This window comes from Micromys minutus (genome assembly GCF_963924665.1).
Source record: "Micromys minutus genome assembly, chromosome: 6".
In the NCBI taxonomy this organism is placed as follows: Eukaryota; Metazoa; Chordata; class Mammalia; order Rodentia; family Muridae; genus Micromys; species Micromys minutus.
Window position 1 is genome coordinate 43,172,692 of NC_137975.1, and position 22,424 is coordinate 43,195,115.

General features: G+C 42.0%; 1 protein-coding gene across 1 annotated transcript in view; it reads left to right on the forward strand.

The window, feature by feature from the left end:
• LOC308421990 (uncharacterized protein C10orf67, mitochondrial) overlaps window positions 1–17,308 on the forward strand; it is a gene marked incomplete at both ends in the record, with an annotated part of 98,669 nt that extends 81,361 nt beyond the window's left edge. The window contains 3 exons of the mRNA XM_080918484.1: window positions 9,399–9,485; window positions 16,395–16,547; window positions 17,169–17,308. Coding sequence (XP_080774610.1) covers window positions 9,399–9,485; window positions 16,395–16,547; window positions 17,169–17,308 — 380 coding nt within the window. The remainder of the gene's footprint in view (window positions 1–9,398; window positions 9,486–16,394; window positions 16,548–17,168) is intronic.
• Between the last annotated feature and the right edge of the window lie 5,116 nt (window positions 17,309–22,424).

Consider the following 22,424-nt stretch of genomic DNA (forward strand, 5'->3'; position numbering starts at 1 on the left):
CCACAGTCCTCATGTTCTCTGTCCCACAAGGTCTAAGAGCTTGAAGCAAGGCAGCTTGTCTAATCTGAGATACAGACAAGCAAAGGTGGGTCAGGGACACATGTCCAAAATGGCTTCCCCGTCACCATTGTCAGGGCACACAGCAAGATCACAGTCAGCATCATTCTTTGTCGCAGCATCTGCATGTCTCACCAGTCATTCTGGCAGCCACCACACACTCCTTCAGCATCCTGCAAAAAACCAAACAAATGAACAACCCCTAAATACACCCTCTTCCTGTACTAAATACCTGATCAGGATATGCCATGTGCCCTTGTGGATGTTCCTATTTCACCTAGGCATAAACATACCTAGTTGTAGGATGCCATAGACACTCAGCAGAGAGTTTCTTGGCATCCAAATTTTAAAATTTTTAAATAAAACTATCATGATTTAAGTAGCTGTGTGGTGTGCAGGGATATAACTCTCCCTTTCTTTTATTTTATGAAGGTATTGTTTTAAAGTTCAACAATACCTGTTTCACAATACCTTGTCCTTGAGGATTATAAGTAATCCCTTAAATTGTCTTGGGCTCTGAGGTCACTAGTTTGTGTTTTATTATTCAAAATATTCAGATCAATATTAATATTTAAAATGCCCCCAGTGAACATGAAAAAATAACCCTCTCTGTAACAGGGTTCTGTACTGCATCCAGACTGTTTTCTCACCCCACACAGTACTCTTTGGAAGTATATGCAGCTGCTGTGTGGTAGAAAGAGGTGATATTCTTTTCAAGGTCTAACTCTGATTCTCATTAGCACCCCATAAGTTATGGTTTCCCCTATTAATTCCCTCCACTGAGCAGGTAAGCTCATGTGAGTTCCACAAGGGTTGTATCAACTCTAGGCTATTAGCTGTGTACGGTTATATCAACAGTGGAACTTGGGTATTCAATGGAGCACCCCAAAAGTCTGTGCCAGGTACCCCAGCACTGGATTGTCTGACCCCCAAAGCATATAGGAACAGGCACAGTCTGTAATGCACCAGGAAGTCCAAGCACTTTGGAAGCTGCCAGGCTTTGCCTCCAGTATCAGTTCACTCCTTACTCCCTGGGCAGCTCTCTTCAGCTTTCTTCTGCTGCATACGTGGTAGCAACTCTACCCTGTACACTTGTTAAAAGGATTAAATAAAATAACCTACGGAGGATTTACGGAGCTAATTCTTCTGTTTGCTTCTCTTCACGAGCTGTTTCTAATGTGATGCCAAACCGAGATTCTGCCACATCTATATTTTAATTGACCACGGGAAAGCAACGAAGCTCTGAGCAGCTGGTGTATAAATCAAAACAACTTCACCTTCATTTCTTTAATAACTACTTTTCCGTCGGGCGTGAGGGGAACTGAAGTCTGTGGCTAGTATATACAATACTCTGAGAAAAGTGAATTAAAGAAATATTATATGATCAAAACAATGTTACACCAGGGATGTCCTGCCCAAGCAGGCTGCAAGGGGCTTCTTTGTTACAAAGTTCTGAGAGTTCTAAAGAGAGCCATCGGGTTTCATTTCTCCGATAGCCAGTTTTAAAAGATTAAACAAAAACTGACCAATAGAAGGAAATAAAAGCAAGGAACAGCACTATCTGGAAGGTCTCGGAGCAGTTCTTTACACGGTAGTAATTATCCTAGCAGAGCACAGGTAGGATTATTAATTTGTTTGCTACTTGCCTGTGATGAAATGTAGGATGTGAGCCTCCCATTGTGTGCCCGGCTCTGCCTCCGTTCTGTGTACTTAGGCAGGTCTTTCTCACAGCCCAGTCATTAGGTGTTATTGACATTGTAATCTCTGCACATCTTCTTAATGAGCCCAAAAGACACGAATCCCATAGATAAAACCTCAAAGTAACACTGGATGTTTAAGCACCTTGTCAGGAAGAGAAGGCTCCCCTGGGGAAACCCGAACTGAAGCCCAGATTACATTGTCTGGTTGATTTTTCTGGGGTTTCTAGGAAAGAAATACCCAATAGGTCACTTGAAAGTTTTGGAGAATAGTAGAAGGACCATGATATATTTGATACAATTTTTTTAAGAATCTTTTCCACTCTTTAAAAATTTTAGAATAAAAAATATTTTCTTCAATGTCTTTTTACCACTGATTGTTAATTAAAAGTTGATAAGCAACTTTAGGCCTCCATAAAATTAAAATCCAACAAATTAGGGTTCACTTATACATCATTTCTAGACTACCAACTATAATTATAATTAATAAAAGTTTAAAGATCAGATTCACACTGAAACGTGTACTTCAAAATACAATTACATGTAAAACTTATACAGAGAACCTTTTCATTTCTAACTAATAACTAAAGTGTTTAGAGGGCTGGATGTGAGCTCATACCTATAATCCCAGCACTTAGGGGAATCACCATGAGTTTGATTTGGCTTCCAAGGGAATCCTAAGCCAGGAAGGAGTACAAACCAAAACCCTGTCTCAGACAACAAAGTTCAGATGGTCTTAACCCGTGAATTATACTTAAATGCCAAGGCTAACCTGGTTGTCTAGGTATGGAGTGTAAAGGGGCTGTAAACATTAACAATGTCATTGTCACCAACTTTTGCTCCTTTGCTGTTGACAATTCTCTGGTATTGAAATGGTGTAGTATTAAATGACGTGTCATCTTCCTCTTGAGTTGACTCTCCTCCCGGAAGACTTTCCCTGTTTCCATACATTTATCTCTGGAGATCGTTCCTATTTGTGACATAAGCTTTAGGGAAGTAGATAAGTCTTACTTTCTAGTTGATCCTTACAAATGCTGTAAATTCTGAATTTGCATAGGAAAGGGCCCAGAAACCAGCTAAAGAAATATGTATTAAAGAAGCTATGGTAGAATCCAAAGGCTTTCTGAAGAGTTGTCCATAGGTCAAAGAAGGTGGACAAGGGAGGGTGGGAGTGCACCTGCGTGGTAAAGAGCTCACCTACCATTTATTAGGGTCTTAGTTCATGCCCCACGACTATGCAAAAGAAAAAGACAAATGAAAAGGAAGATTGGCCATGTTTTGAAAACACAGTGCAGAGGATCTGGGTTCTGTGCCTCAAATCCACAAAGTTGCTAACAGCTGTCTAACAACCTCCGGTCCTAGAGGCTCCATCTTCTGCTGGTCTCCAGGAGCTCAGCACACACAAGGTACACAGATACACATGCACACAAAACACCCATACACACAGAAATTATCTTTCCCAAAGGATGCTTTAGAGAGGAGCATTCAGTCTGCTTCTATCACACTTAATGTTTAAATAGCAGTGGGATTCGTGTGCCTTTAACTATTCCTCAGGAGTGTTACATTTTTATATTTAATTGTAGCATTTTTCTGTGTATGCCTTGGACTTAATTTACCTGCTATAGCGTTTATTCTACAGACATACACGTTAATCATCCTTAATTTCAAAATCTAAATTTGAAATGCTTTGAAAGTAAAACCCTGACACCACAAGTAGAAATGTGTAGGCTACAAAATTTGGTTATCTGTACAGAACTAGCATGTCATATGAAGTCTTCAGGCTGTCTGTACATGGTACGCATGAGACATAAATTCATGTTTTTATTCTTTTGTAGTGCTGGGGTCAAATCCAGGGCCTTGGGAGTACTAAGCAAGCACATACCACCATCAGGAAACACAAACATATTTTGTATTTAGACTTGAGTCCTATTCCCCAAGATGCTTCATTATGTACATGAAATATATAGGATATATTCAATAAATATGTATGTAAGTAAATACAAAACAATGCTGGCCCCAGGAATTTGGGGTGATGACTATACCAATCTACATAACCAATTCATTCTCCTTTGGTGGGAACTTAGAAGATTTGCAACCTATTAGAGCCACACTCTAGCTGCTGTAAACATTCGATGTTTTCCACAGTGTGGTGCGTAAAAGACTCACTGCACTGAATAACTAAAAACAGAATTTTTCCCTGAATTCCATAAATGCACTGGATTCCATCGAACCATGCTAATAGTCAATGTGCTACACCTATGCCAGAATTGCTAAGTTTCTATTAACCCATATCAATCCAAATTTATACAAGTGCTTAGGGTTCCTCCTTGCTCATTATGGCCTTTTAAATTTTAAATGTCTGAAAGCTGGTGAGGAGTACAGTTTTATGAGTATACTCACCTTCTGGGCTTCTTTTTCTGTGAATTGCAGCTAGCTGTTTTTTCTACTCATTATTGGGCAATTCTTCTTTCCCTTAGTTTTGAAGTCTTTTTATTTTCATTCCTAATCTTGTTCCTTTGTTATATGCTTCACAAATACCTCCTGTCTGTTCCTGGTGTATCTTTTTATATAATTTTTAATATTTATGTATTTATTGTATGTATATTTGACTACACTGTCACTGTCCTCAGACACAGCAGAAGAGAGCATCAGATCTCATTACAGATGATTATTAACTATCATGTGGTTGCTGGGATTTGAACTCAGGACCTCTGGAAGAGAGTCAGTGCTCCAAACCGCTGAGTCCTCCAGCCCTCCAGCCTACTTTTGATTACTTCCTTAAGCTAAAGTTGCTGGGTTTTTTTAAAGTCTGTATTGATTCTTTGTTTCACATCATGCATCCCAGTCCCACTCAGCTCCCTGTCCTTTCATATCCACCTTCCAACTTTGCAACTTCCCTCCCCTGCTTAAAAACACACACATAAAAGAAACAAAACAAGGCATAGAAAACTTCTCACTATGGAAGCCGTAGTATGCCAGTGTGTCCCACAGCACAGCCTTCTGTCTACTCATCTTCACCTGCAAATGTTCATTGCAATGAGTCATTGGTCTAGTTCCAGATCTCTGGCTTCTGTGACACCCTCAATACTGGATCCTCACTCAGCCTCCTCTGGTTATCCTGTTGTTGCCCTATGTGTGTCTTGGAGATCCTGCAGCTTTGGATCAGCAGGAATGGCCCTTTCACACTCCCCAACAGTTCACAGATGATGGAGATTAGGGGCTGGACCTGTGTGATAGCTGAGCATCCATAAACTGGTCCTTTATCTTCATCAGCAGGGCGAGCTCTCAAACACTGCCCTGGCTAGGCTACCCAATGTCAGGAGCAGCAAGAGGCAGGGTCAGCTCTGCTCTGGGGTCTGGCTCATCAGCAGCCACGCCTCCAGAACCAGCTCCACCCAGCTGCCCAGTTGAGGCACAGAGCACTCTCCCAAGTGCTGCAACCAGCTCCTAACAGGGCCAGCTCTCCTTAGCTCCAGACCTTAAGGCTGGCTCACCCAAGCTCCCTCCACCATGGCCAGCTTACCTGCTTTCACGACCCAGGAAAACGCTTTGATTTTTAATTTCTGCACTCTCATACTTTTCAAACTTGTAATTTAGAAATTGTTTTCTTAGTTTGGTTTTGTTTTTAATTAAAAAAAAAAAAAGTCTATTGCCTGAGTTCTATTAAACTTATCACATACAGCTCCTAAAAACATTATTAATTTATTTTTATATTTCAGCCTTTTAAAGCAGTAGGCTAATTGTGGGATTAGGCAGTGTGACTCTGTTGTTGTTGTTGTTGTTGTTGTTGTTGTTGTTGTTGTAGACTAGTTTCTGGGCCATTCATCCTATGAATCTGGCCTTATTCTTTTCCTTTGATACCAGAATTTAAATCGCTTTTATTTTTAAAGTAAAGCTCAACACCAGGTAAAATAAGTCTTTTCATTATCGTCAGCAAATTTGCCTAAGCAATTCTTAGTTCCTGACATTGTGAAGTTTAGGCTCAGACCTTTCAGGGTCCATTAAGAAATATTTTAATTCCAGCACTCAGGAGAGAGAGGCAGGTGAATCTCTGACTTTGAGGCCAGTCTTCTACAGAGCAAGTTCCAGAACAGCCAGGGATACAAAAATAAATAAATAAATAAATAAATAAATAAATAAATAAATAAATAAGACCAACAAACAATAAATACTCTTGGTATTAAAGACTAATCTGGAAAGGATTCAAATTTTTATAGCATTGAGTTCTCCGAGCTGTGAATATAATTTTGATTTGGAAGCCTCTCTATCATCTTTAAGTTGTATAATCTTTTAGGATGATCTTGCACATCTTTTGTAATTTTTTTTCTGAGATCTTTTAGATATGTAATTAACTTATTTTTTTATTGGTACTTTGAACCATTTCTTATGATGTATACTAAATATCTATTGCTGTTACTTTGCTTTTTGATATTTTTTTCTGAGATAGTGTCTCTCATGGAGCAGTTCTGGCTGTTGGAACTTGCCATGTAGACAGGCTAGCCTTGAGCTCACAGCTTCACCTACCTCTGCCTCCCCAGTGCTGGTACTGAAGGAGCGTGCCACCATACCCGCTGCATTGTGATGTGTTCAAGAAAGTATTTGGGCTATTATCTTTGTAGTACTGTGTCTGAAAAAGAATTTTGTGTTGCCAATAATCATAATTTGAAAGACTTGTCTCATCCATACACAGTTTATTTTTTCTCTTATTATCCTGGCTAAGATTTCCTACAAAATAATAAAGCCAAGTACCACACCTGTGTGTGTGTGTGTGTGTGTGTGTGTGTGTGTGTGTGTGTATGAGTATGTGTAGGTAAATTTGATCCTTAGTCATTAGAACATAAGTCCTTTGTGAAAAGTCCTGTAAGTACCCCATGTAAATGAGGACACACAAGGGAAAACAGGGGGACACTGGCTGGAGAGAGCTGATGGAGAATAGTGGGAACAGAGTTTAGTTCGCGACTGTTCTCACCAAACTCAGCCCGTGCAATTGTGGGGAAGGTGTCTTCATGCCACAACCCAGTCCCTACCATCTATCTCAGGTGTGCTTGGAGGCCTATCACCTGTGTGACTCTAGATGCCCATGGTGACAATGGTTACTAACTGTCACAGGCAGCTCTTTTTGCTTCCATACTGTGCTGTTAAATCAACACCTCTGAGCCACTGTGCAGGGTTCTGAGAGGTGAGGTAGCCGTTTGTCCCATTTTATGGTTTACTTCTTATTCTTGACTTTATTACCACTACAGTCTGTCTAACTCTACAGTAGTCTCTGCCAGTCAGGAGGAAATGGTTGAGAGGAGACGATTCATATGTTCATTTACTTCTAGAAAATTTCTCAGCTGTTAGCTTTCTAGATATTGCTTTTTTCGACATGCAACAGTCCCTAAGTTCTTTCATCTTGAAGCACCTCTTAATCTTTTCTGCATTCTCCAAATCCATGCAATTTTTATGCTTCTATATTGTGGATGTAGGTGTGTGCTACACATGATGTAAGTGTGTGCTTCCTTCCCTACTGTCTTCCAGTTTTCTAATTCTCTCTTCAGCTGTGCTGATCTAAACCATTCTTCAGTCCCTCACTTTACTTGCCTATTTCCAAGATACTTGATTTTTAATTGTATTTTTGTTGTTGTTGTTGTAACTACTCTTTCTTAGTTGTGTGTGTGTGTGTGTGTGTTTTAGACATAATATTTTTCTTTTTAATGGACATTATCAGTTATCTCATTGAACACAAATACACATATTAAGTTATATTTTCAGACTATTTTATTACTGTGAGCTTATCTGCAGTGAATTTATGTTCTGACAACTTATCTTATTGTTTTCTTTTTTGGTATTCTAAACCAGTGTTTATTTTTTGAAAATTTAGATTGTAGATATAAATATCCCTCTCTATTTCCCTTCATCTCCCTTCTACCTTCTCTTTATCCATCTTCTTTCTCTGCATAACAACCTCATTTTAACTTAATGGTCTGCAATGATTCTATCTCAATAAGACCACATAGAGGTACTGAGTGCTATCACTTAGATTTGGGGAGTTCCCCAAAGTCCATGTGGTCAAGCCTTTTACTTCAGCCTGTTGTGCTATTGAGAAGTTTCTACATCAAGAGCTGGAAGGAGGTTGTAGTTTACCAGGGACTTGTCCTTAGAAGGTGTTGTGGAATGCTGGCCTCCAGCATGTTTAGCCCACTTCTGCCTTAAGGCAAAAGCTTTGCTCCAGGAGTCATTCCCTGTCGTAATACACCCCCCACTGTCAGCTTATAAGAGTAGGGTCAAGGGGTGTGAAACTCTGAAACCATATTTAAAACAAGCCTCCTTTCTTCACAGGCTGGTTACCTCAGGTACTATGTTATAGTAAGAGAAACTTAATGACACAAAGAGTTAGGACTTCAGCATCTTTTCCGGAGATAGGATTCCGTCAACAACAGACTAGTTAACATTTTTTTCCTACAAAAATGTTGATCTTATTTTATGCAGTATCTCTTTTTAATTTCATTTTTAAATTTTACTATCATGTCCATGTGGAAGATTAAATAATGAATTCACCAAAACATTTCCCTCCTTCCTCCACCCACAAAATAATTCTATATATTCAATGCAAGTTTTTTTCACATTTTAGACAAAGGAAACTTAATTTGATTTAAACTTTATTATGCAATCTAGTCTAAGAACATCAATAGTCATAGTTAGTATTATCTTCTGCATCAAACTTATTTCTTAAATAGTGTTTTTAAAAGAACTTTTTAAAAGAACACTTCAGAGCTGAGAGCACAGCTTAGTATGAAATCATTCACCATATATATATATATATATTTAGTTCTCTAGTTCAATACACACACATGCAGACACACACAGATATACACATAAACATACAGACATACCAGAACAACACACATGCATACAAATATACAATCACAGACATACACACACACAAACTCAAGACAGACACACAGACATACACAGAGACAGGCAGACACATATACAGAAACACAGACACACACAAACATACAAACACAAACACACACTTACACAATACTCTTAGACACACATATATATACAAAGACACACTTGCAGATGCACACTGACACACACACAAACATACAGACACACATACACAGTACACACAGAGAGACACACACATACACACATGGAGACACGCACAAATATAAGACAGACAGATCTATACACATGCACAAACACAGACACATGGAAATGAGACACACACACTTACTCACATTAAGTCTGTTGCATCTTTAAAAGGCATTTATACCTGTTCTGTCTGAAACATGGTTTCTCTTTCAGGAAAAGCATGTGTATTGGTTATTATGTCCAGTCCTACCCCACTATGAATACAAAACAAAACCAATGAAACTCCAAATCTGTTTCTTGTGAATTGTATCTTCTTTGCTCTAATAGGGCTTTTGCAGATATCATCAAATCCAGATGAAGCTATTGGAGTTAGCAGTGAAAGAGGGACATTTCTGCTTTTTCCAAACATCACTGACCCCTCACTTGGGCCCCTAGGGAACTGAAAGCAATAGAAAGCATGGTATATCCCCCTTTATTTTGCATCTGTCTGTCTCACTTGAGCTGAAGGCAGAGTTAAGTCATTGCCTTTAACTTTTTCTCTTGAGTCACCTTGGATTCTAGGAAGAACACGGACTCTCCGGACAGAGAGGACCCTGATACCAACGAGGACAGTTTCCAGTGACGATGAGGCTGCGTCTTGGAGCATAAGTAATCATCTAAGGACAACTACCTTATCTTTCAAGCAAGGATGACTTCTTTGGACCATTCCAAACTACCTGAACTAAAACAACATTAAGAGAGACAACACTTACCAAGGCAGCTTACTCTTGTATTCTTCTGATCCCTTGGCACAAGTCTTTCTGTTTAAACATAAAGCTCATGTCTTTACCCTGAAGGTGAACGTGGGGCCAATGAATCCCTTTACCTGTCCTTACCATGTGGCCACATTAAATAAATCTCCTTTCTCTGTTTTTCCCAATTGTTTGTCTCTTTAATTAGTAGATAGGAGACAGCTGATAGACCATATCCAGACTCAGGCTTTTATCCTAAACACTCTAGTTATACCAACTCAATATGTCTGGTGTCAGTATTAGAGAAAAACACCATATAAACATTCAACACTCCAAGGGAAAGCACTTAATAGTGACAAATTGGGCTTGGGGGGGAGAGAGAAAGAAGAGAGATGAGAAAAGAGATAGTAGAGATGGGGAGAAAGTAAGGGGCAGGGGAAAAGAAGAGAAGAAACCAGGAGAGGGAGATTGAAATGATTCAGTTGCTGGTGGATAAATGTTGAGATGTATAGCCACCACTGGGAGCTGTGGAGAGGTGTGTGCCCAGTCTGAAAGAAGCATGGCGTTCTGACTTGGGTGCTTAGGTTTCAGACTATAGCCTCAAGAACTAAGAAAGAATATTCTGTGAAGCCAGCTTGGGAAATAACTGTGGCTTGAATGACAAGTGTCACAGACTCAAGTATTTGGGTACTTGGTACCACATTTGGTGGCAGTTGGGGAGGTTATAGAACCTTTGGAAGGTGAAGCCCTACAGGAGAAAACATATCTCAGGGGTTGGCACTGAGGGTTTGTAGCCTCACCCTCTTTCTGCTTATGTTTCACCCCTCCCCTTTTTCCTGTGTTTGTATAGAAATGCGTCCTGCCCCAACTGCTAAGTCTTTCCCACTGTGATGGACTCTGCTTCTCTGCACTCATGAGACAAAACAAACTCTTCCTTAGGTTGTTCTTGTCAGACTATTTTATCACAACAGAAAAGTGACTGAAACAGAAATTGTAAGCAGGAAAGTAAAGGCATTATTATGAAGACCTTGACTGTGTAAAGGCATTACTATGAAGACCTTGACTGTGTTGGTTTTTAGGAGGAATGAGAATGACTTAAGAACATTAGACTAGAAAGGCATTGAATGTTGTAAACAGAGCTTACCTGGCCATTCTTCCATTGAAGGAGCCTGTAGTGCAGAGAGCTATGTGAACAGTGGAATCCCAGCTCATGAAGTTTCAGAGGGAACAAGGATGATTAACAACTGGGCTAGAGGCCATTCACGTGATACTTTGGCTATGTTCTGCCCTTGTCCTGAAAACTTACATAAATCTAAACTTAAAAATAATGGACTAATTTAATTAGTAGAAGAAAACTTACAGCAGTGGAGTGTGGGTCTGATATGTGCTTACTACTGATTACACTTACTCAGACCTACGATGAAAAAGAGCAGGAAGCAGGGTAGAAATAAATGAAAGCTACTTAGTCTGGAGAAGAAACGAGCTTTAAGAAGCATTGTATCCACATGAAATGAAATGAAAGCGAGGCTTTAATAAGATTTGGGGTATTAAGGAGAAGCCTCCTACCCTTCTTGTTGAGACAGAAAAGTACTCTCCAAGCAAGATCACACCCAGCTAGGCCCCCATCTTGTGAAAGAGAGATAAGGGCTTGCTTGCTGCTAGAAAGCAATTGCTTCAGTGTGCATACTTTGGTGCAGCTGTGGTTCAAGGGGCCAGGGTATACCCCAGACTTAGCAGTGCCATCCATGAAGCGCTGGTTTTGGAAACAAAAAAATGCAAGATTGAGGGAGTGCTATAGTTTCAGAAAGCAACTGAGACCAGGACACATGTCACAGAGTCACAGTTCCTTCTCAGATGCCCTGAGAGGCCATTGAATGAAGGTGTTAAAGTTGCGGTAGTGACCTCCAAGATATTGGAGATGCCAGGGTCATGAGACAGTCTGTCCAGGAGACTTGCATACAGGGGGTGAAACCAACTCAAGACAGAGATTCATATTGCAGGCAGTTAAGCTGGAAGGGCATACACAAAAAAACCCTGGGTCTCAAATTTATTCCTTGAGACTCAGTTTGATACATCAAGGTCAATATTCCTAACTGTTCTCTCACTAAAGAGGGTATCCACAGTGGAGTCATGGTGAAAACAGACCCAAGCACCCTTTTCTCCTTCCCTCCCATCAAGCCACTGTCCCTGTTCTCCTTTCCTTTCTGTGGAAACCTGGGAGATACCTAGGAGACTTCTGAACCTGCTGAGTCTCTTCTCTTCAGCATATACATTTGCATAGACACTCAGGGTTACCTATTATTCTCAGAACTGCCCTTGCTTGGAGGCATCAGATGGCAGGGTTGCCAAGAAACTCACTCTTTCTTTCTTTTTTTTTTCTTTTCTTACTTTTTTTACTTCTTTAGTCCTTTAACAGGTCTCTGTGGCTTTCAGGCTGACATCAAGTTCCAGTTAAGCATGGAGGGCTATTCACAGCCCCTGCCTCTCCCAGGCCTGGGCTCTCCAGTTGGGTCCTAGTGAATTACTTGCATTTTCTGCTGCTTCAGGCAATGCTGGGCTTCTGGCCTTTTGTAGATGTCTCTACCTAAGTGGCTGGTCTTCTTCATGGTTGCTGGGCTCATTAGCATTCTGCTGACCATAAGCAAGTTGACATAGGCAATCATTCTTGTCTCTCATCTTCAACTAGTCTAGTTCAGACTTCTTCAAAATGGACTTGAGGTTCTCAAGAGCAAATCCCATGTACAAAGTTTGTTCAAATTCCTATTGGCTCCACCCTTTGCTCTCTTTGTCAGTCAAATAAAATTATGTGGCCAGAACCAGGGCCAGTGTGGGAGAAAACCACAAATGCTGTAAATTCTATGGGACACATTTTCTTCTAGCTTTTACTTTTCCCTTGTCATTCATACATTCATTCATTCATTCATTCATCCCACAGACTTTAGGAACATCCATTGTAATAAAAGCCTGGGGATAAGCACTAAGGACACAAAACATGTTCCAGGGCTGGGAATCCATATTTTGATAGAGTCACCAAGACTAGACCATTCAGAAGTCAGATTTACAAAGACCCAGGAAGTAGGGTGGTGATCTCTGCGTCCTGCCTCACTTCCACAGAAGTTGCTTTGTGGTTACTCAGCATCACCTGTCCACAGGCCTGGTTCCCCAGGGTTGCCTAGCAACAGCTTCTTCCCCACAAGAGCAACCCAGAATTGAAATAAAGTGGGGGGGGGGAGCCAAAAGTTTTAAGAATGTCACATTTGTTTGATATATAGTTCAAGCATATAATTATGTAATGATGGCATTTCCACTCATTATTTAAAAGTCAAAGGTATGTATCAGGTGGGAACTGTTTACAATGGAATCCTGAGGTCCCCAGGCTGCCCCTTTGTTTATAGAAATAGTTGCTTGTGACTTGGAACTCATGCTTTCAAAATCACATAGACCGAAAGTTCAAGTAAAAAGCTTTTCAAAATAACATACAGAAAGTTTCTACATTAAGGGAATTCTTGTCTCCCGTGATGAGGACAGTTCACATTAGGAGCCCAGCTTCTTCTGAGGAGGGGGTAGGGAAAAGAGTGGGGCTTCATTTTCTCACAAAAGGCGCAATGTGAAGAGCATCTGTGAACACTGCATAATTTGTTATTTTCTACAAAGAGGTGGGTTTTGTTATACACAAACCAGAGCTGTTCACTGCCTCACTGTGATCTCTATTCAGGTCCAGCAAAGAAACTGGTCTCCAAAAACTGAAAGGAAAGTAAATTTTTCTTTAAAAATTAGATACAGATTATCACTTCAAAATGCAGGAGGGAATTTTACAAGGGATGGTGCGCCGATTAGCTTTGCAATGGACATCCAGACCTTTATAAAACGCATACTAGCGGTGGTCAACTGTGACAAATGTGGTTTATTACTCTCTGAACTGAACTGTGACTACCCATCTAATGTAAATGAGGGAAGTTGGGTGAACTTGAACTGCTTGGACATGAATGACCAGAGAATTTATTTGATGAGACATTAAAGGCTAAATATGGTAACTGTCCCTTTGATGGTCTGGTATAATCAGTTCTTTAGTTCACTAGCATGTCTTTCATAATTTCTGTTATAATTCTTTTCTGGTTATTGAATAGCAACCTAAATGAAAAGATGAAAGGCCAAAAAAATATCTACAATAGTTCAAAAACAAAAGCAACCTTACGTTTGCTGGTAAATAATGTTTTTATGTAATAATAATGAAAGAGGCATTGTTTTTAAGTACAGGAAGGAATTGGCTTACAAAAACTTGGGTGCGTTACAATGTGTTACTCCCTGGGTGATTTTTATAATGTCTTCTAGTTTTTCAGTAAGAAAAACAGGCTTTCTGAAATGGACTTACCATTCACCAAACCCTTCCCTTCCTCCTGGTAACTGGGCAGCGTGAAATCTCCCTGGGACCATGTCCTTGGTAACTTTAACACCCCTGTGTATGCTATGTACCGTAAAATGGCAACATTCCCTCACCTTATGTGTCTTTTCACACTTAAGGCAAGTGATGCTTTATCCCCAATGACTAATGCTAAGGCATTATGTGTGTGTTTGTGTGTGTATGTGTGTGTGCTGTATTTAAATATATCTTTTAAATCACCCACAGAAACTCTGAGAATAAATTACAAAATCATGTTTCATGTTACTAGTGACTCTTTAAATAGAATTTCTCATTGAAACTTTGTCATTAAAACAGAAAGGCCTTTTGGTTGTGCCCATACAAGCATAATAAATTGTGTATGTTTGTGATACTGAATGACTCTTGCCCATATGCTGCCCTGCAAAGCTACATGAATGAGGTATTTACCAAATCAGGCCCACCACATTAAACAGAGAAACCATCTTTATCCATGGTAACTTATCAGTTTCAATTAATCAACCTTAACAATGGAAATTCTGATGTGTTCAAGCAACTTGAAAGCAATAGGTCATCTCCAGGGCAGCCATGTTGTGTCTTTGTGCCTATGGTTTCAAACAAAGAAACATTTCCAATAAATAGACATACATATACATACATGTGCATATATATGCATACAAATGGACAGTTACAGCTATGCTGTGCAGTGCCAACAAAAATGTGTATTGACCATATATGATTTTTTTTTATCATGGCAAACGTAATTGTTTGCCTTCAAGTATTACTTTTTGAGCTCTGCAAGTTTAAACAAAAGGAAAGAAATCTCCATTGGATGACCATCCTTTCAGTTTCTGTCCTGCTATGTGAATAGCATTGTGCAAACCATTCCAATGGTTTTGAAAAGGGGTAACCATTGGTTTGATTTGGTTACACGGTTTAGTAAAGAGCTCCCTCCCACTGCCTTAGGGTCTGTGAAAGGTCTGTGACCTGTTTAGAACTGCCAAGTGAAATGTCATGTCGCCCCTCCCAAATGGGAGTATCTGCATTCATTTGATCAGTATAAAAAATGATTGGGGATGGTGAGCTCACTGCTTCTGAATCGCAATTTATAGCAGTTTACAAAAATGCACATTGTTGGAAAAGAAAACAGGGAAGTGTCTCTTTCTAAATTGCATTACCTGTGAAATGTCATTAGTCTTTTAAGAATCTTTACATCCCTTTTTTAAAATTGTTTGAGAGACTGGCATTAATGAAAGAAAATCACAATTTTGGAATAGTATGTCTTTTAAAATTATGTTTTGTCTTACTACTAGAATTTATAGGGAGAATGAGTCTGTGTTGGAGTTCTTAGGGTAAACATGACTTCTTACCAGGGCCCATTTACTAATCCCTGGGTGATAATCTTTGCTAATGAGAGCATTACAAAATCCCAATTATCTGTCCCAGAAACCTCTGGCTTATTGATTGCTGCCTCATTCCCATTATTCTCTCAACATCTTAAGTCTTCCTTGTCAGGTGGATACTTTCCAAACCCTGGTACCCATGAGTGTAGATGTGTAGATTCATCCTCTCCTATAGGTAGTTTAACAAATGATAATGTGTGTGGAAGAATATGCTAAGGAAAAGGTAGGCAGGCTGTTCAAGTTCATGAACAGCTTGCAGTCCCCTGAGGCTTCCGGGGGCAAACCTGGTGCCAAAAATATTGTCCTCACAAATCTACAAGTTGCATCTTTGCATCTTAGAGTGTGCAATTGCTTTGAAGAAATCTTTGAGACAGAAGTTATCTTGGGAAAGTACCTTCCAGCTCTGGTCCTTGATGAGCGGGGTGGGGGCAGGGTGTAAGGGTCAGGGAAGGCTCTGTTTCCCAAAAGACTTCATCCACAGACTCCGGAGCACCTCGCTTTGAACCTCACCACTATTGAAAGTGGAGGTTGTCACGTTTTTATCTTTGTTCATGTTAAGCCTTGGAGTGACAGCCCTGCTCTGTGTGTTCCCCTCTCCTAACACCCCAGCCTGTAAGTGTCCACATTGACACCTACCGGTGACCACTGGCTGAAAGTCTTTGTTGCCTTCTCCACGCTCCTGACTTTCGCTGAGCTTAGTTCCAGGCCTTTGTTCCCCTTCAAAGCTGAAACACCACGTCTTCCATTGTGGCTTTCCCGCTTCAGACCCCCAGCGCTTGGTTCTCAATTTACACACCAGGTAAACATTCCTCCCCACAGGGCTGAGTGCAGCCTGGGGGAGAGCAGTATCTTCCAGTTGCCCTGCCCGGGGGCCCCAGTGGCCTGTCTTTTCTTTCCTTCCCTCCCCATTTCTAACTTCCTTCTCACTTGGAGGGGAATTGGTACACTAATGTTAAACTGCTTTAGATAAATTTCAAGGCTGAATCCCCAGTTCCAGAGAGCACGTGTCCCCTACCCTCACTCATTTTTCCATTCTCTTATAAAGGCTCTTATAAATTCTACCGAATTATAAATTCAGCAGAATCGAAGACCAATGCCTTGGTCGCAGACATTGATGGCATCTATCTCTACAGCCAGGGGCTGCAGAAAAGATGTCACAACGGAAAATTTGGCTGGCGCCACCAGTTTGAAGCCCCAGGTTGATCTGACCTGCTGACCTACCTCCCCACCAACTTTTTCCTGGTGATTTCAAAAGCCCCCAGCTTGGCAAGGGCCAGTTTTAGATATTGGGAAGTGCAGGGCGTAGGGAGAGGGTGGAGAGCGGCTGGTGTATAAGATGTAAAAGGAAGTTCAGGTCTGCTTGTCTTTATTTCAAGTGAGGTCCTTGCATCTCAGAAAGAGAGTTTGAAGAAGGTCTTCAAGCCCCAACTCACTCCCCGGAGCAGTGCTAATCCACATAATCGGGCCTCCCCAGAACCAGACTCAAGATGAAGATGTTTCCCATCACTTGCCTTAGACTTGCCCACGCCTGGCAAGTGATAAGACTGACCATTTCTAAAATTTAGAAACCTGACGTTTCTAAACTGACCATTCAGCCAGGAGATTCATTTCGGTGGCACCCGGTGGTGGCCTTTGCGCACTTTCACTTTCTCAAGCTCTTGAGGAAACCCTCCAGGATGAAATCCTGGGGCCTTGCCAAATCCTATGTGGGATCCAGAGGCCAGCCCCATTGCCTAGGGGTGAGAAAGAATGGAGTTCAATAATGATAAGATGAACATTGAGACCCGAAATTTGTTTATCTTATCCTCCAACCTCTTAGGCAAAGTCAAATTGTTCCGCCTGGCTCACGGTCTAAAGCCCTTGAACATGAACCGGAAAGAGGCAAGGAAAGTTTGTATTTCCTGTGGGAAGGTGCGCTCTGTCCTCATTTCCGCACAAGGCTCTTTAGGGGCATCCTAGCAATAAATGATTTCTAAATAAGTAAAGAACTCTTTGGAGTTTTTGCTCTTGTACGGATGAAGGCCAAGATTCGTGTATGCAGGCCAGATGAGTCAAACTTTCACACTTATCATCCAACTTTGTCCTTTCTTGGTCCTTACCGGCAAGGCTCCTTGCCTCTGTACCTGATCCTAGGATCTGGGTAACGGATTTCTAAGGCTGTTTGCTAAGTGGCAAGCGATATATTTGGAGGAGCTGTCACATAAAGCTGGCATAGACGGGTCCAAAAGAAAGCTGGAGAGGCGATTTATTTGTGCGTAAAAGGCACACGATTTAATTGGAGAGAGACCTGTTACTTTGAACGCTGGTACATGGAATGGCATGGCGCCGCGGAGCATTGTTCGAGCTTCATCTACTATGCTCTGTACACCACCGCCTCCGAAGGACTGTTACCCTAGAAACTTGTTTTAAATGTGCCGCTATATATCAACACCTTGCTTTAGCAGTCCTTGGCTGAATTACAGTTACACAGTTTGGCGCTTCTTTCAAACTTCCTCCCATCAGTTTGGCTAAAGAAAGGAATTTTTCTCCTTTAGAGATGAATTGGCTTAATTAGTAAGTAGATTAATGGCAATTGCTGGTGAGTTGGTTTCCAGCAGAGTTTCACCAGAGAGGGTTAATCGGAGTCAGATCTGGAATCTTTCCCAGAACTGGCTGCCAGCCATGTCCACCAACCAATCAACCCTAAAAGAAACGAAGGAAATCACGTAAAATTTATATTCTTTGTGTCATTATCCTAGACCAAAATTCCAGGGATGAGCCCCTGGTTGAGTGTAGTAAGACTTCCACTTCAGAATTTTGCTGGGACTCTTTAACCTTCAAGATTTATCCGGGTACCAAAGTGAAATTTCAAATGGCACAATGGGTGTCACCGCAGACACTGAGCGCATTGGAAACTTCAGAGACTCTCAGTCAACCTTGGATTTAGAGACCTTGCATGCTCCCCAACCCCCAGCCTGCCCTAAATCTCTTACCCACCAGAATGCTTTCAAAAGTTTTTGCTGTATGCTTCGAAGTCTTTTCACTCATTTTTTTCCATAGTGATAAAAAATGCATTCATAGTTTCACTTGCAGCTGCATTAGTCTTGCAAAAAAAAAAAAAATCCCTGCTGAGAAATGCATATAATAGAAAAAGCAGATCGGCTGGACAGCAGTGTAATTAATGCCAGAAAGGGCCGAGGCCGGTTTCATAGTTTGTCTTTTGAGGATATCAAGACCAGACCTGGTGAAAAATGACGCATGCTTTAGCATTTCAGAAAGCTGGCAACTGGCAGGGTTTTTCCCTTTTTTCTTTGACTTTCTGCCGGGGAACAAAGAGGTCGGCAGAACTAGCTAGGTTGTAATGAGTTCTATGTCCCTAGCACATTAAGTGCATCATGGAAACATATTGTATCGAAATAGTTTGGAGGAGAATACTGGGGATGAAAGAGAATGGGTGCTTTGATCAGCTCCCTGGGGTCCTGAACGGGCACAGACTGGCTTGCAAGGAGTCATTCAGCTCCAGCTAGACACACTTACAACACCATTCAAAGAAATTTGCATATCTGTAATTTATCACATTGGTCCAGAACATTATTGCAAGGTAAATAAAAGTTAGTTGAATAAAAAAAAATCAATCACTGTAGATATAGAGGAAATTTGTGAAGCCAAACGTGGGATTTAAAACAGACATAAGGATGTCCACAAACGTGTTGGTTTCTAATAGACTTTATTTTTGCAGAAGCTTTCAGGCAACAGGTTATGCTCTCTGTCAAACAAACAACAAAACCCCACAGGAGTGGCCACAATTTCTGTACCTTTCTGCTTTAGAAGTGCCCATTTGTACTTCCCCACTGGGACAGAATTAGAAAGCTGAACATAGAGTGTGTGGCTGCAACCAGCCCCTGACACACATAAACATTAGTACACTGATTGAAGGGGTAAGAGGTGGCTTTAATTTCCTCTGTATCTGCAAGGGGTTAGGTTAAATCTCATTTTTCCTACTGTTGATCTCATTGTTAATCCCATTTGCTGAATTTAACTCAAAAAGATGAAGTGACCACAGACTCGGTCAATAGGAAAGCTCGCTTTCCAATGTCCCATGAGAACAAGTGAAAATTTAACAGGCAGGCATTGTTCTGTGTCTTTAAACAACCCAGTTAAACAGCAAACAAGAATCTTCAACTTGACCTTGGAAAAGGCTGTGTGCCTACAGTTAATCTATCAAACAACTTGGGAATGACAATGATATATTTCAAAGTATTGTCAGATGAAAAGATTGATAAATTTGCCGCTGCACAGAGAGAACTTGGTAACAGCAACAGGCAATTTAACTTACCAAATCCTCCCCCACCCCATTGCCACATCCCACCCCTCCACCCGCCTTGTGACTAGCCAGCTCTGGAGAACGGGGGCCAGTAAATCAACACTGTAATACTTCTTAAGGGGCACAAAAAAGCTGTGAACAGCACTTTTCATATTAGACGCAATATTTCTTTGCTTTCGTGGTGAACAAAAGTCATAGCAAGACGTCTTTGTGGCTAATTAAGTCAAAGGCGCATCTCTGGTTCCCCCGCAGAAAGGTCAGTGTCGCTGTGTTTGGTCCACCGAGGGGGTGTTTTCACACTGAACACTAGCCAGCTGTCCTTGTCAGACCCTCACCATTGGGGAGCGCACACTAGCCATGGTTATTAGGCACATCCCACACCTGCAAAATACACCGATTTCCAGGACTTTTCAACACACCCTCTTATTCTCATGACCCCTCCTCTGGCTACTAAACTCTGACAACACAATTCAAGCCCTGGGTGAAAGCCCTACTAGCTAGAGAGGCTCTGGGGTAGGGGCAGCCTCACTACTGTTTCGGGGTGTCTATTGAGCATACATCAGAGAAATGAGTCATCAAGTATGTTCTCAAAAGTACAGAAAAACTTCTAAGTAATTGCTGTGAGGAGCCACACATTTGCTATTGCCACAAATGCTCATTGCTGAGTCCCCATATTTAATTTTGTACACTTGTGGTCTTTGTAAGGGTGCAGCCAAGCACCTTCATTTTGGAGTGGCTCATTTTAAAATTTTCTATTTTTATTTCAGATCAGTGAGCAGGACATGAATTTCTTTTGAATTCATCTAGCGCATGCATGCCCAGTTGTTTTTGTAATATCAAAGCTTGTTCAACTGAATTTTATAATAAAACTCCTTCTAGAAACACCTCCTAGGTAGATTTATCAAAGGCGATTTCTTCTATTTCAGCTGGAGGTGACTGGGTCTTGGTGAGGTAGCCTGTGACTCAGTCATGAAATAAGCTAAAGAGAAGCCTGCGCATTGGCTGGAGAGAAAGTGTAAAATAGAAACCATTTTTGAACATCTTTAGGAGAGAGAATTCCCCCCAAGCATCAGTCCTTCTATGACAGGAGCGCATAGAGAGCTAGCATTCTTTTCTCAGACCTTATACATTAAAGGTTTCTATCTGGTTGTGGAGGGTTGACAGAGGGGAGCTGGGGAAGTGAGGAGGGTGCATTAGTTGTGGCATCTCTCTGATCCGGATCTTTGTCTAATCTTGCTACCTAAAGTACAAAGAATTACATGAGGAGATTCTAGAGGAAGCAAGGTACAGGATGCCTTAAGTTCCTGGGACAAAGACTGGAGGTGTTGGGGGTGGGGTGAAGCACACCAGGTATCACTGGAAGAGGAAAGTGGTGCCTCTCTTTCAGAGAGAACCTTAAAGCCTGTCTCGGAAACCAGACAGCCAGACAGCCTGCTTCCCTCAAGCGAAGTGTCCCTGCCTCTCCAGAGCAATGCCAGCGCAACAAGTTTTTTGGAACAGGTGTGGACCCGCCAGGAAACCTACGGACATTAATCTGAGATGATCAACCAGAGGCCAAGCCTCCCTGGGAAGCAACAGTAACCCCAAAGAACCCGAAAGTGGGACCAGCAAGAAGGTTATGCCACAACCACTGTGGCCGCTAGTGTGGGCGCCCAGGCCACCAGGCAAAACCAGCCCGCCAACAACCTGCGCTCCTGGCCACCCGGCCTCAAGCAGCAGGAATACCCTAGGCTCCCTGCCAGGCCAGTGGTGTGCAGGGACCTGGGGCCTCCTTAGAAGAAGTCTGGGGCTCCGATTCCCAGCTTCTTCCCGGCCGATGACCCCCAGTTCTTCTAGTCGCTTCCTAGATCCCTTCTTGGAGATTTCCATGCGCAAAGGGAGAAGAGTGGTGGAGAGCTTGTGCCGGGCAGCTGCTTCCAGCCTTCTGGGCGGACAGACAGCACCCGAACCCCGACTTTTGGGGTAGCAGGGGCTAGGCGGGCCTCCAGGGCTACACCTCCGACTCCACCCCGGCTCTCCGATACCCTGGGAACTGGCAGTAGCAGACGGGGCGCATGCGCGCCTCTGGTCAGGGTCCCTCCCCAGCCGGCCGAGTTTGGGGAAAGTTTGGCGAGGTTTGCCTTGGCAGCGACGGATGTCCCAAAGGCTAAGTTGCCCCGGATTGGGGGCCAGGAGCCCCCGGGCGTCCTATGAACCGGTTTGGCAGGGTCTCGAGGGCTGAAAAGCAGCAGAAGGTGGGGAGAAGAAGGCCTTTTGTGTGTGGCACAGGAGTGTCACTTGCGCACAAACGCAGCAGCGCGCTCCGCCGCCGCCTCAGCCTCTTGGGCTGCACCTCCGCCTCCGAAGCGCTTCATTACAGCCGGGCCGTTCCCCCGCCTCCCCCCGGCCCCGGCCTTTGTTCGGTTTGAAAGTAATGCTGTGAATTAAAAGAAATGACAATATTTTCTATCTGCTTGAAAGTCCAAGAGAAGAGCCCTTGAGCTTGGCAAAAATCAGGCAAATCATTCATCATGCCACCCCGCACCTGTGGTCTTGGCATTGAAAACCCTCCAGACCTATTCCTATTAAACTTAATTATTCCCCCAAAGCACACAATGGTTGAAATGGAGCAGGTTGGAGTCTGTTTATTGGTGGTAAATGTTTTTCTGAAGATCTTCTGAATCTCATTGTTAGCTCGTTGTTTGAGGCTGCCCTCTTTCTTTCAGACTGGAGTAGCCTTGGACTTTTCAATTTTCAATCGTAACATCTGCTTAATCGTACGGATCAAAATAT